General features: G+C 35.2%; 1 protein-coding gene across 1 annotated transcript in view; it reads right to left on the bottom strand.

Moving 5' to 3' along the window:
* Eys (eyes shut homolog) overlaps positions 1 to 15,682 on the bottom strand; it is a 1,705,088-nt gene that overhangs the window by 1,120,307 nt on the left and 569,099 nt on the right. Inside the window, 3 exon segments of the mRNA XM_047559194.1 lie at positions 6,172 to 6,279; positions 6,470 to 6,566; positions 14,490 to 14,749. Coding sequence (XP_047415150.1) covers positions 6,172 to 6,279; positions 6,470 to 6,566; positions 14,490 to 14,749 — 465 coding nt within the window.

Below are 15,682 nucleotides of genomic sequence, written 5' to 3'. Positions count from 1 at the left end.
CTTGAAAAATGTTGTTCCAGGCCCTTCTAGCTTTTAGGGTCTGGATTGAAAAATCTGCTGATATCTGTATTGGTTTCCCCCTGAATGTAATTTGGTTCTTTTCTCTCACAGCCTTTAAAATTCTGTCTTTATTTTGTATGTTCGGTATTTTCATTATAATGTGCCTTGGTGTGGGTCTGTTGTAATTTTGTGTATTTGGAGTCCTATAAGCCTCTTGAACTTGATTTTCCATTTCATTCTTCAGATTTGGGAAATTTTCTGATATTATTGCATTGAATAGATTGTTCATTCCTTTGGTTTGTTTCTCTAAGCCTTCCTCAATCCCAATAATTCTCAAATTTGGCCTTTTCATGATATCCCATAGTTCTTGCAGATTCTGTTCATGATTTCTCACCATCTTCTCTGTTTGTTCAACTTTGTTTTCGAGGTTAAATATTTTGTCTTCAATATCTGAAGTTCTGTCTTCCAGCTGTTCTATCCTATTGGTTATGTTTTCTATGGAGTTCTTAATTTGGTTTATTGTGTCCTTCATTTCAAGGATTTCTGTTTGGTTTTTTTTCAGTATCTCTAACTCTTTATTGAAATGATCTTTTGCTTCCTGAATTTGCTCTGTTAACTGTCGATTGGTGAGATCATTCAATGCCTGCATTTGCTCTTTCATCTCATCGTTTGCTTCCCTAATCATTTTAATTATGTACATTCTGAACTCCCTTTCTGTCATTTCTTCTGCCATGCTGTCATTGGATTCTATTGATGTAACATCTAGATTTGTTTGGGGCATTTTCTTCCCTTGTTTTCTCATATTGTTCAGGAACCAGTGGGTCATTAAGATATTGCAGATTTCCTCTATCGACTTATAATGTCCCTGAAGATTGCTAGTATATCCCCTCTTATCCTTCAGTAGCCTGAAGTCTTGGAGGAAGTTGATAATGCGGAGCTCCATGAAGAAGCTGCCTCTCTAGGGGTGGTGACCCTCAGGTGGGGTATATTCCCTGCTAGTGGGCAGAGGTGCCTCCACTTGTTGACCAATGGTCATCCAACTGGGAACCAGGCTGTGGACTGAGGCAAGGCCTGTTTGTGCCTGTGTCTCTGGTTTTACCGTCCCTATGGGAAAACCTCACCCAGCAGGGAAGACTCACCTGGTGGGGACGTCTTGCTGGTCAGTTCCCCTCCTAGAGATTCCCCTCAATCTACAACTACCGCCTGGGCTGGGCTGTCTTCCTCTGCAACGTTCCCAGAGGCCCGGCCCTACCTCCTGGGCCTGGGAGCCTCACCCTTCACAGGCGAGTCTCCTTAGGCTGCCTCTCCCAGTGAATCTGCCTGCAGTCCTGGAAACTTCGCTCTGCCCCTAGGCGTGTCTCTGTGTGACTCTTCCAGCAAGAAGCCGCCTAGATCCTGGGACCCTGCTCTGCACCTAATCGCCTGGCTATTCGGCCCCTCCTCTGAGTCACCACCTGGAGCCCTATACAATAGCTCCAAGACCCAGAGACCCGCCACACACCTCCTCCTCCGGACAGCCGCCCGGTTTCCGACGCAGTCACTAGGAGTCCAAGCAACTCACTTTGCATCTCCTCTTCCCGCCAACCTCCTGTAGCCCTAGGCAGACACTCCAAGTCCAAGTGACCCACCCTGTTCTCCCTCCTCCTCCTCGGGGTAGCCCCCCGGGTGTTCAGGAGCGGTGGCTCCGAGACTAAGTGACCCACCGTGCTCCTCCTCCAGGCAGGCCACCGGTGTTCAGGAGCGGTCGCTTTTAGTCCAATCAACTCACCACTCGCCTCCTCCTCTGGCAACCGCCTGTGGCTCTGATTCAGTCACTCCTAGACCAAGCAACCCGCCGCACTTCTCCTCTTCCTCCGGGCAACGCCCCGGTGTTCAGGAGCGGTCGTTCTGAGTTCAAACAGCTTGCCACACAGCTCCTCCTCTGGCAGTCGCCTGTAGCTCTGATGTAGTCACTCCTAGACCAAGCAACCCACCGCGCTCCTCCTCCAGGCAGGCCACTGGTGTTCAGGAGCAGTTGTTCTGAGTTCAAACAGCTCGCCACGCAGCTCCTCCTCAGGCAGCCGCCTGGAGCCCCAGTGGTTGGTCCGAGTCCAAGCGCTGTGCTGATCCGCCTCCTCTACGATGATCCCAGTTGTCCGTGTTTACCGCTCCAGCGGGGGGAGGGGTGTCTCACCGCGCAATTCTACTTCACAAAGTTCCCTGTGTTCTGGGGCTACCGCCCCATCCGGGACGCCTCCCCAATGGGAGAGACTCACCCGGCGGCTTTGAGTTGGTCCCAAGTCTCTCACTATCTCCTCTTTTGAAACTTGCGTCCTGGAGCAATGTGAAATGCAGCCGCCCTCTAGTCCGCCATCTTGAAAACCCACAAAATATTTATTTTTGATGAAATTAAAATTCAAATTTAAATGCATGACTTTTACTTGAAAACTTCTGGTAGAATTAAACTTAAATCTTGTGTCAAAGCATTAAAAATCTTTGTTTTACTTTTAATTGGATAAATATGTTTTTTCAAACATACTTTTGTATGCTTTCAGATGCATTTTCAAGATACTTTTCCATTACTGAAATGCATTTTAACAAATGAGTTCTGAAGAAAATTCAATGCATTAAAATAGAGATAAGGAAGAGTAAATATAATTTATCTGAAGTATGTATTATTATTTGTATTCTTGATGACTGCAATTCTGACTGGTGTGAGATGAAATCTCAGTGTAGTTTTGATTTTCATTTCCCTAATTGCTAATGATATTGAACATTTTTTCATATATTTGTTGACCATTTGCATTTTTTTTGAGAAGATAATTTGTCTATTTAATAATTGGGTTATTTGTGGGGTTTTGGTGTTTGATGATTGAGTTTTAAAATATAATCTGAGCTTTTTAGGAACACAGTAGATCCATAAAGCAATAATGAGAAACACAGGATGGAGTTGTAGCCAGTGGTAGAGCATTTGCCTAGCAAGCATAAGGCACTGGGTTCAATCCTCTGTACCAAATAAAAAATAAGTAAAAAATAAAAGTGTACATTTACAACTAAAAAATATATTTAAAAAATAATGATAAACATTTCCACTATCAAGGAAGACATGGGTAAATAGAAATGAATGGATGTATAATTAACTAAATTTTAAAACAATTATTTTGCCTTTTTAAATTATTGACCAGGCACAATGGCATATGCCTGTTATCCAAATGTCTTGAGAGGCTGAGTCAAGGTTGAAGCCAGCCTCTGCAACTTAGCAAGGCTCTAAGCAACTTAGCGAGACCCTGTCTCAAAACTAAAAATAAAAAGGGCTGGGATGTGGCACAGTGGTTAAGTGCCTCTGCGTTCAATCCCTGGTACCAAAACAAATTTCTTAATGAAATAATTTTTTTTTAATTCACACATTAGCCCATCCTGGTGGCAAATTCTGGAGTGGATGTGGAGAAAAAGAAACACTTTTACACCATTGGTGGGATTGGAAATTAGTTACAACACTGTGGAAATCAGTATGGCGCTTCCTCAAAAGACTAGAAATGAAACCACACATGACCCTGCTATACCATTCCTTGGTATTTATCCTAAAGAATTGCCATGTTTATAGCAGCATAATTCACAATAACCAAGCTATGGAATCAGTCTTGGTGTCCATGAGTGGATATATCAAATGCATAAAAAAAGAAAAAAATATATGATTGTTTTAGTTGGTCATAAACAAAAATGAAATATCATTTGCAGGAAAATGGACGGAACTTGAGAATATCATGTTAAGTGAAATAAATCAAACTTAGGTCAAGGGATGTATATTTTCTCTCATATGTGAAAGCTAAAGAGAAAAAAGGAAAAGAAATTGGGGAGATTTCATGAAAATCAAAGGGAGATCAGTAGTGTAAAGGAAAGGGACCAAGGGGATGGAGGAGGGGAGGGTAAGGAGAAATACTGGGAAGTGATATTGGTCAAACTATATTGTTATATTGTGTGCTTGAATGAATACGTAACAACAAATCCCACCATTATGCACAACTGTAATGCACTAATAAAAATATGGAAAAAAGAAAAAAATTATCTGAAGTAATATTGCCACAATGAAAGATGATATTAAAATGTAAGATAATCATATAATTTTTAAGCCCTAAAGCACGATTATATTACATACATTATATTACATGATTATATGTACATAAAATATATTTTTCTTGTATATTATTTTTATCTTATTCCATATGAGGGAAGAATTAGTAAGTAAAGGAATTATTCTTATATTTCTGGAAAGCTGAGTTATTTAAAAATATACTCTTTAGCTCCAGTAATGAGTAAGGCCCCTGATATTTGTCTTTTCTGTGTTTGGCTTATCTCACTTTACATGATATTCTACAGTTCCACTGATGTTTTTGCAAATAGAATTTCATTCATGTTATGGTCGAATAGTGTTCAAGTGTGTATATATGCATTTTTATTTTTCTTTCATTCACACTAGTAGAAACTTAGATCGATGTCATTTTTTAGCTATTGTGAATAGTGTTGCAATAAATATAGGGGTGTAGGTATTTCATCACCACACTGATTTGCATTGCTTTGAATATGTAGTGAGAACCTGGATCATTTGTAGCTTTACTTTTAGTTTTCTGAAGAGCATCCAGGACAGAAACCCTGCTATTAAGTCCAACTGTAATCTGGAAAATGATTTTGTTTGTATCATATTCAGTGAATCTCTATTTGAATCTGAGTGCTTTTATTAAAATACCATAAAAAACTAACTAAATAAAGATGTATCAATTGTGCTCAAATTGATTTCCAAAGTCAAGTAAATTCCAATAAAAATTTTCCCAGTCTTAGTTTGCTTGTTTGGATATATATTATTGCAGAAGATAATTGAGTATAACAGAAAAAATTGTTAAAGGTAATAAACCTTCCTGAAGAAGATTCAGTAGATGAGATATTCTGCTCTACTAGTACTGAGATATATCAAAGTTAAGTAACCAAGAATTATGGCACTTGCACATGGATGAAGAGTTAAACTAAAGCAATCAGATTGAGATAGAGAAATAGACATTTATATGTGGAAACGTGAATAGCTACCAAGAAGGTGTTGCATATTGGTCAGTAAAAGATGGACTTATCCTTCATGTGGCAGACATAATTGTTTATTCATATGGAAAATGAACTTAAGTTCCTACCTCATACAATACATTTTCACACACACACACAGTATTCCTGATAGATTGAGATTTGCATATAAAGGGCAGAACTATAAATATCTTCGATGGAATATAAGACAACATCTTCTTGTCTTAGAGAAAACATTTAACAAGATAAAGAATACAACTCATACACAGAGAAAACAAGTGATTTAAATACATTAAAATTATGTTTTAGCACTAGACTTATAAAGAAGGTAAAACATCTATTTCAGTCTGTAGATAATATATTCAATACATAACACTGACAAAATTATTAGTACTTATATGTATAAAGATGCATATCAGTTTACCAAAAGAGAACACTTATGGAAAAATGATATACTTAGTCATTTCTAGAAAATAAAATAAAATATCTCCAAAATGTACCCTATGTACATGTAAGATTACATGAATGGTGTGACTATATGGTATACATCCAGAGAAATGAAAAGTTGTACCCCATTTGTGTACAATGAATCAAAATGTAATATATATAACTTTGCTATGGGAATGCAGGAAGAAACCAAAATGAGATATAATTTTACTTACAGTACTTGGACCAACTAGAACTCTTACACGATGCTACTGAGTACATTATTCAATGTTGTTGAGAGTGTTAATATTTCATTTTCAAAATCATATAGAAAAAATAAACATAATTTCCAAAGGTAGAAATGCCAACCTAAGATTCAACAATGTTTCAATTGATACAACTTAGAATAACACATAATATTAAACACATAACATTAAACCCCAAATTTAAAGGATTACAGACAAATAATTAACACAGTAAATTGAAGGAAAAGGGATAAACACAAATTCAGGTTATTTAATATCGGGTTATTTAATACTTAATTGGGTAAGATGGAGGAGGTTGTACTTAGTGATAAACACAAAGGACTCAGTAAAGTTCAACTTGCTAAGTTACATAATGGGTATATGTACACTCATTTCATTATATGTTAAATTGCATACATGAAATCGTTGATTTAATACAAAAGTAGTCTCTAACCTGTTTTCAAGATCCACACATATTCCATTATTTTTGCAAGGTTTAGAGGAGCATTCATTAATTTCTGTTTCGCATAGAGGTCCAGAAAACCCAGGCCTGCAAACACATCTTTAAAACAACAAAAACTTTAATAACATTATTACTATAAGTAGGAAGAATTGAAACTTCAATTAATTGTAGCATAGCTAATTTTTAATAGTCACATATGGTGCTTAATTTGTTAGTTGAAATTCTGAACATTTATTCAGATGTATTCAGATACCTAAACAGACATCTAGATTTTTTTGTTTTTCTCTACCTGAAATTATTGACCTCATCTTCACAGTCACCATAATTCTGGCAGGGAAGGGAGAGACACTCATTCTTGTCAATTTCACAGTGTTCACCTTCAAATCCTAAAGGAGAGATGAGTTGGGTATGGATGAGCAATCGTTGCAATAGATAGTGAAGCTCAGAATCAGGGGACAGGAATCCAGGCAACATGTTCATAATGAAGATTTAAAAGAAGTAGAAGAAACTACCTTACCTCAGACTTCTTAAACACCTCTCAAGATAATATATGAATAAAATTATACCACAGTCTAGATTAATGAGATCAAACAGAAGAATCAAAAGAAGATGCTCTCCTTAATCTCCTGGAAGTGTAGTCATGGCAGATGTCGCTATTGTTTTATAAGGTATTTAAATGTTTGAACAAGAAGAACTGAAATGATCTGGAAAGCAAATGAGTTAATTTGATGACCAATCTTCAAGTAAAATTGAGCTTCAATGATCAAATTTATTCAAGACAGTTAGCAGATGTGGCAAATTATTTAATTGCCTTTCACTTCCAAGTGATTCAAAGAAAACAAATTATTGTGATTCATAGCTACATAATCAGTCATCCATTTAAACACTTGCCAGTTATATTAAAAATGAAAGTTATGGAAAGTTATGTAGACTAATAAGAGAGGCAATTATAATGATTGGAATACATCTATATCAGAAAAAAGTCCATAGCCTATCCCTTTTTAAACTATAATTAAGTATTTTATTATTCACAATGACCATTTAAACAATTATTTACATGGCTGATGGTAGCCAAGTATAACAAAATGCATAATTATTCTAATTTTTTAAATATTTTTTTTCTATACTGACTTTAAAAATATAAGAAACAAGATGATTTTCCTTTCTCTTGCTTTTCCAATGATAAAATTAGGACTGAATAATTGTGGTAACATAAATGTCAATATTCAATGAGACTCATTTAGTTTGAGAAAGAGAGGCTCCCTCAAGTTACTTAAGGAAACTATTGCTCTCATATACGTAGACTAGAGTTGAAATGGAGATACAGTTTCTGAAGGAGAACATAGTCTAGCTAAGCATGAGTGACTGCTTTCCTCTCATAACACCCATTCTTGTTTCTTTTCTTATAGCTTCTGTTTCTATCACAACTACCACTCCATATTCAAAGCTTCAGATTATCAGTAATGTTGGCATGTGAAAGATACAGCACAACTTCCTTCATCTCTACCTCTATATCCTGACATGACAGAATTAGCACCTACTGCTGAAAATGTCCCTCAGAACTTTCTCAGATTCTCTTGATGGAACATGGAATAGACCTATTTTGTATTTTCAAATAATAACATACCACAAGTCATCGCCACTCTCTTTGAAGCTTTGTGGTGTCTGTCAGCTGATAAAACTCCAAACCTGCCTCCCATTAGAATTGATCAGGGAGGACGGTATGATATCTTGTAAATTCTGACTGCCTCTTTACAGAGCAGATAATATGGAAAATTAAAAATTACTTAATCAAAACAACACAAAAGGGGAAAAGAAACTTAATACAGTTACAGCCAAAGAGAAATCCAATGTCAAGATGGCTAACTTAAAGCTACACATAATAATAATCACATTAAATATAATTTTAAACATATCAATAAAAAGGCAAAAAGAGATTAAATAAAATACAAGAAACAACTCTGATATCTAAAAGAAATTTACTTCAATTGTAAAGATGATGAGGGTTAAAAGCAGAAGGTTAGAATGAAGATACTTCAAGAAACACCAATTGTAGAAAAGAAGGAGTACTTATGGCATTAGGTAGCCTTCAGGACAATGTTTCTTAACTTTCAAAGCCTTTATATTAAACCTTTGAAGTTATATGCTTGTAATTCATTAATGTGCTAGATATTGTATCTTTAGCACCAAAACAAAATTAAAATGAATTTTTCCTGCTTAAAATAGTTCTCCTCTTTTAGGTGAGTAAGTTATTATTGCAACAACTTCACCATTCTGCAATCACCTGTTTTTTATATCTAAGTTGTAAATGTCATAGTAGATATAAAGTCCTTCTATTTTCTGAGGATGTTCAACTCTTTAAGTATTTTATTATAGTTAGAATTTTTTTTACATGTTGTAAGATTTAGAAAGTCGGATTCACTTCAGCATCCCTCCTTTCAGCAAGTTTAGTTTACTCTGGGAGGCAGGGCATTCTGACACTTAGAGTGTTTCTTAGAATTATTATTATTATTATTATTATTATTATTATTATTATTATTTTTAGGCACTAGAGCTCAGGGGCACTGACTGGCTAAGAAGTGCCAGTAATCCTTCAGATCTCAATAAGACTGATGAATCAGAACACTCAGTACTTGGGTCATGGATAGCTCACAGGATAACCTGTTTTCCATGTTTTTGCTTTATTCGTTAAGCTCAACATTTCCTAGATGGAGCTTTTTTACCAACTGATAACATGTCAGTGGACTAGAGAAAGTGAGATTGCTGAAATACAGTAGACATTTGGAGAAAACGTAAGTAAATATGGACTGCATTCAAAATGAGCCAAAGCTTTACTAAGAAAGCTCAATTTTTAGGGAGTTTAAAAGTATGAGATTTGTACATACTTAGTCTCAAACTACACATTTAATAATCCATAGTATTAAAACTTGATATTTGTTTGTGAAAAGAGTACTTGTTTTGAATATACGCAACTAGAGCTAAAAGATTCTCCAAATAGAAAGTACAGTGAATTATTTCCTTGCTGTTCCTGTTATTTCTCCTTATCCAGAACTATTTGGCTGACTCAGTTAAACTGCAATAAGGTTCTTGATGTGTACAAAAAACAAGGCATTCTCCAGTGAACAAATAAATATTATCTTCATCTTGTTTTTTAAACATCTTGCCTGTGTTTTGCTACAGCAAATGCAAAGGAATGGTTAATACGTAATAAACCCAGTGACTCAGGAGGCTCAGGCAGGAGGATCCCAAGTTCAAGTCCAGTCTCAGCAACTTAATGAGACCCAGTCTCAAAATTAAACATTAAAAGGGTTAGAAATGTAGCCAAGTACCAAAATAATAAAACAACATTTTTATACTTTCCAACTCCTCCAAAACATTTCAAATTACTTAACAAGGTTGCTACTAAAATATAAGATCTTCATCAATTTAGATTACACATATCATTTAACAAATCACTTAATATAGTCTTTCTAAAAATTTCAGGATTTTGCATTTGATTATGTAGAAGAGATGATATGGAAGGAAGTGCATTAACAAGGAAGATTTTCATAGAAAAGATGTTAAAGAAGCATTTTATCATCCTGGACTACACTTCCTTCTCACTTTAGAAGAAGTACTAGATGGAATAATTCAAAATGAAAATAAAAGGGGAAAAACAAGAGCATATCATGGTATGTATTCCAATAAGGTAGTTAAAAGGGAGTGAGGAATAAAACACAGAATGAGGAGGGCTTAATGAGTATGTCATTGATGTGGTAACACGTCATTATTGAGGTTTCACTTTGTGGAAAGCAATTTAGAAATCATCTAGAAATACTTAGGCCTTTTTGTGGTGCTGTAACAGAATACCTGAAACTGGGTTATTTATAAAGAATAGATGTATTTCTTACAGTTCTGGAGGTTGGAAAGGTTTGCATATGGCTAGGTCCTTCTTGCTGCATTAACCTATGGCAGAAGCAGAACAACTGAAGGGCACTGTGTATGCACAAGCAAGAGAGAGAAAGAGAGAGAGAGAGACAGACAGACAGAGAGACAGAGAGAGAGAGACAGAGAAATAGAGAGAAGGAGATCAAATCCTCAGAAACCCACTCCTGCAATAGCTCATCCACTCCTGTGAGAGTAGCATTAATCCATTCATAAAGGTGGAGTCTTTGGAACCCAACCATGTCTCAATACTATTGCACTGGGGACTCAGTTTCCAACACATAATTTTGGGAGCACATTTAAATCATAGAAAGTGCATAACTCAGAGTTTGTCACAGTGAACAGGATAATAGCTATGCACTTATCTTCAAATTCTCCTTGTGTATTGTTCTGCCATAATTGTGGAACCTCTTATTGGTTTGTACTTTAGATTAGTTAACTTGTATATCTCTTTCTTAAACTTTACATTTCTTGAGGATATGTCTTTTCCACACTTTATTTCTCTAGAACCTTTATCAAGAACTGACACATTATAAGAGACCAAGGTTTGTTGAGTCAGTTAATAAATAATAATATTTTTATATTTTCAGTATGCTACCCACAGGTTGTTGCAACACAGATGCATGTTATATTCAGAGAAAAATTTTTAGAAGGAAAAGAAATTCTGTATACTATAAAATAAATTTTTACGTGCATAAACTAATTGCACACTAAATAACCTAAACTTACACTATTACTATGTCAAAAATAAACCCCATTTGTTTCTAGGAATCTTACATAATTGTATTTGCTTTTATATCTACTATATTTTATTTAATAAAAAAACTGATTCTTTTCAATCACAGAAATTTCTTCAAATACCATAATATATAAAACAAACCTGTATTAAGTTATTACTGCTGCATTCTTTGCCTACCTATTTTCCACTACAAAATACTCACTATGCTTAGAGATCAGATTAACTCACCTTAGTTCTAATCAAAAGACAGAAGCATTGCCTTGACTTTCTCTAGCAAAACATGTTCACAACATTTCTGGTATTTTTATTATCTCTCTAATTTTTTAAGAAGCTCACTTTGCATGAAAAAGAATTAGATTATTTTCACTATAACTTTTTTGTCAAACCAACCAAAATAGTTTACCTCCTGAGGAGTAAGTTTGACATAAATTCAAAGGAATTCTACTTGCTGGTCCTTCAGGGTAGATTTGAATGCCAGTTATAATTGAGTTTTCTACATGTAGTCATATAACTACTCTAAACTGGAATTTTATGTATGCTTATGTTAAATGGTGATAAAATCTATACCTGTAGACGGATGAAAAATTGTGAGTAGAAATTCAGGAACCCTTAAGTTTCAGGTGTTTCCCTGACCCCATGTCCTGTCATTTTCTTGTCAGTTGACACACCAACAATTTGCAAAATATCCAACAGGGCTTCCATATCCAATATCTGTAGAAGTTATGGCCTTATGTTTCTTTATACTTTTAACTTTGATACCTATTAAAATGGAATCTGAGCCTTTCTTTAAGAAAACCTATATTATTAATGAGAGCTTTCAGGTAGACCCATCCGATCTTAAATAAAACCTATAAAAGCAATTCATAGAATAACTTTTATTTTTAGTTTTCTAAGGTTTTTTTTTTTTTTAAACAATGTTAGTATTTAATTTTGTTCATTCCAGAGTTTGAATTACTAATGAAACTGCAGTTTTAGATGAGACTAGATTCCCTACTTTACCAGTTCCCTTCTGGGTTCTTGTCTTGCAAATTTGAAGAATAAAATCCATGGACAAAAACATAAGGGAAGAGTAAATGAATAGAATTTATTTAGGTGAGAAGAGACAGAACCCTGAGATATGGGAGGGGGCCAGGACACCAGAAAAACCCATTTTGATGTGCTATCTTAGGAGCTTATATGGTTCTGGGTAGAGTGTGGAGCAAAATCTATGATAAACAGGCATTGAAAAAGTATTGGCTGTGTCATTTTGCCTGAGTTTAAATCCTTCCAATAACTTCAATTTGGGTTAACTCTCATCTTTCATTTTCCAGCCTCTCAGGGAACAAAGGCATTGGCTGGAGTGTTTCTACAGGTGAGTCTCAAGGTCATTCACATTTGAAAATCACCTTGAGGTCCCCATTAATATTTCTACTGTTTATCTCCCCCTTTGAATAAGACCTTAATTGGGACCCATTGTCTGACCATTATCTATTCTTATTCACTAATGTCAATATTAAATAGGCATTGTTAGAGTAGTTAGGACTGCTCTAGAGTGATTTAGAGAAACTCACTCAGTCCAAAACGTTGACTAATTTAGGCATATTTCTCTGGAAGTCTTAGGATGAAATCCCAAAGAGAGGATGAAACGGATTTTACTTCTTAAAATCATTAAATCTAAATTCCTCAAGACATCTTTGTGTCTTCTCAGGTGAATGGGAGGTATTATTACTAATTTGATATGAGTTTTCATGATATCTCAGAACTTATTTTCCCCTCACCCAAGAGCACTAAATAAATCTCACATGATTATGTAAATAATTAGCTGCATTTATAAATTTCTAATTATTGAACAACTATTAGGATTCGGGAAAAATAAAGTGAGTGATTATAATACCTTTCCTTAGTAAACATTCATCTAATATTTGTATTCTGAGAAAATAAGATGGATAAAGTACCATATAAAAATCCTCCCCAATAAATTGACTTCTTCCTTGATACTGAATAATTTCTCAAAATTTTTCACTTTTAGTCTTTAAATGGAAATTTATTTCTTTATTTTAATTATGAGTTTCTTAATTATTGAGGTTTTCTGAGCATTAAATGTTCCCCTTGTATTTTTTCTTCTCTATCTTGTTGTTTTTGTCTCACACCTGAAAGCCTCTGTCATTAAAAATAAAGCCAACCAACCAACCAAACAAACAAATCAACCAAAAAAAAATTATTTATAGCTTTTCAGTTTCTAAATCCAGTTCCTCATAGGGCCCAAAAGCTTCTGTCATGTACAAAGTTCCAAGGTCTTCCTCTGATATCCTTAAAATCAATTATGTATATCTTAAGGAAGTTCTCAAGAGTTTTTCAAAACAAATGGAAAAAGTGTTAAATAAACTATTTCATTCATTGTTATAGTCTAATCTGACTTTTTAAAACAGAATAATAAATAATTGCTGCCTTTATCTTTAAGGACCCCATTAAGGGTCAGTGATAGGGAAAGAGATATGAACTCATAGGTGAACAATAGAAAATATATCATAAACTGCTAAACAGAATATGGGTTTTTTTTTTTTTTTTTTTGGTGGAGGAGTGGTACCAGGGATTGAACTCAGGGGCACTGGGCTACTGAGCCCCATTCCCAGCCCTATTTTGTATCTTATTTAGAAACAGAGTCTCTCTGAGTTGCTTAACTCCTTGCTTTTGCTGAGGCTGGCTTTGAATTCTCCATCTTCCTGCCTCAATCTTGTGAGCCACTGGGATTACAGGCATGCGACACTGTGCCCCACCAGAATGTTTTTTGCGTTAGTTAATGACATGCTCCAGTTACTCTGAAAATCTTCCATGTGTTAGTTTTATGGCAAAAGGGTTCCTGGTGAAGATGGTAATAACTCAGGAGTACCAGTCTTCTGTATGGCTTGATTCAGGAACTCGAATAAAACCCCTCAATCTACCCATGCTTCCTTACATGGGATCCCTCTTTTGGGACAAAATGATCTCCAGAATCACAGGATAGCACCTAAGCCATCAAAGCAGGAAGACTTGATAGTTTTAGATAACTTAGGAACAAATGTTACATGGAATCATTTGGTTATTCTATCTTATAGAATATCTGCTCTTATCTTTAACCAATTGCTATTGTCAAGACTATTATAAGACTCTTCAGGAAAGACAGGCTGGTAGCAATCTCTCCTTCAGATAATTCCTGAAGGAGAGAAAGTGAAGAAAGGAAGGATGGATGAAAGGAAGGAAGGAAGGAAGGAAGGAAGGAAGGAAGGAAGGAAGGAAGGAAGGAAGGAAGGAAGAAATGAAGGGCGGAAGAAAAGAAGGGAGGGAGAGAAGAAGGGAGGAAGGAAAATAAGAGTTAAAAAGCATTACTCTCTTTTCCCAAGATTTTATAGGTTAAATCTTTAGGTGTATTTTTTACAATGTTTTTATGCCTGAATTTTAGTCCTAATTTTGAGTCATATACTGACCCCATTCCCCAAGGAACTCTTTAGAGGGGTCCCTTAAAGATAAAGTTATTAATTATTTGTTCTTTGGGCCCAAAACTCCAGATTACCCTATATAAGTGAACAGTAAATATCTTATAGGGTTGTTCTCCCACATTCTTATCCAGTCATCATTCCATAGGAACAATAAGTGAGTAAATAAACATTAAGACATATAAAAGTCTTACCTTCTCTACAAATGCAATGATGATTTCCATCTGCTGAAGTCAAGCATGTTGCATTGTTTCTGCAAGACTCATTGAGTAGATCACAGGGGTTAGAGTGTTGATGGCAAAATTGTCCAGTATAAAAGGGTGGGCAGAGACATACAAATTGCCCAGGGATGGTAGATTCATGACAAAGAGCTCCATTCATGCATGGGTCAGAATCACATTCATTTATTTCTTCACTACAGTTTTGTCCAGTCCATCCAGATGCACATTCGCAGCTGAAATAAAAATTTTAGGAAAGGTCAACAGTATTTTTTCAAGTTTTTCAAGGCATTTATTGCCTTGAACCAAAATATGTGGTATATTTAAACTTATAACAGGATTAATAAATTATACATAGTTGAGAAATATTGTTTGCCTAATTTTCCTGGAACCTTTTAATGTATATTACTATAAAACTGTATTGACTAAAATAAGATTTAAAAAGCATTGAGTTAAATTTCTAACATAGGCATCTGAGACATATCAGATTATAATTACTGAGCTGAATTACCAATTGAGCACAATTTCCCTACTATTTCGTTAATGAAAAATATTATTTTACAGATGTGATCACTTCTTAGAAGCCTGTAATGAATGTTAATCCAGTGTCCTTAGCAATATATGATTCTTGTAATCACCAGAACATTTAATAAGGTTCTCCTTTAACCATCTGTTTGGTTTCAGTTTTTGTTGGCTTACTAGTTGAAATAGTTGACATATTTTAAAATATTTTCCCAACTAGTACTGGAATAATGTGAAAAACTGAACATAAAGAAAATAAGTAAATATTAAATCATTTGAATCTACTCTGCATCTCCCTGACTCAGTCTACCCCTCAACCACCCAATATGTACCATAGTCTTCAAATGCCAATCACCTTTCATCAAACTAGCCTAGTTCTGCTCCTAAGAGCAGGAAAATTCTAACAGACAGGTCAGGAAAAGGTTTTCTACATGAAGTATCATTCACATAAGGTAAATGAATATGCTGTAATGAAACCCACAGATGGAGGATAAATATTTAGATTGTCCAACTAGTTAAGAGGAAGTCAACCACAAATTGTACTTGCATTCAGAGAGAGAACTTGAATCAATTTGTCAGAAATGTAGAACCAAACTTCTTGAGTAACTGTACAATTTAGGGAAGTAACAAATCATAAAAAAGGCAGA

This window comes from Sciurus carolinensis, chromosome 7, assembly GCF_902686445.1.
Source record: "Sciurus carolinensis chromosome 7, mSciCar1.2, whole genome shotgun sequence".
NCBI lineage: Eukaryota > Metazoa > Chordata > Mammalia > Rodentia > Sciuridae > Sciurus > Sciurus carolinensis.
Note: the sequence above shows the minus strand (reverse complement) of the source record. Positions and strands in the feature narration are given on the sequence as shown.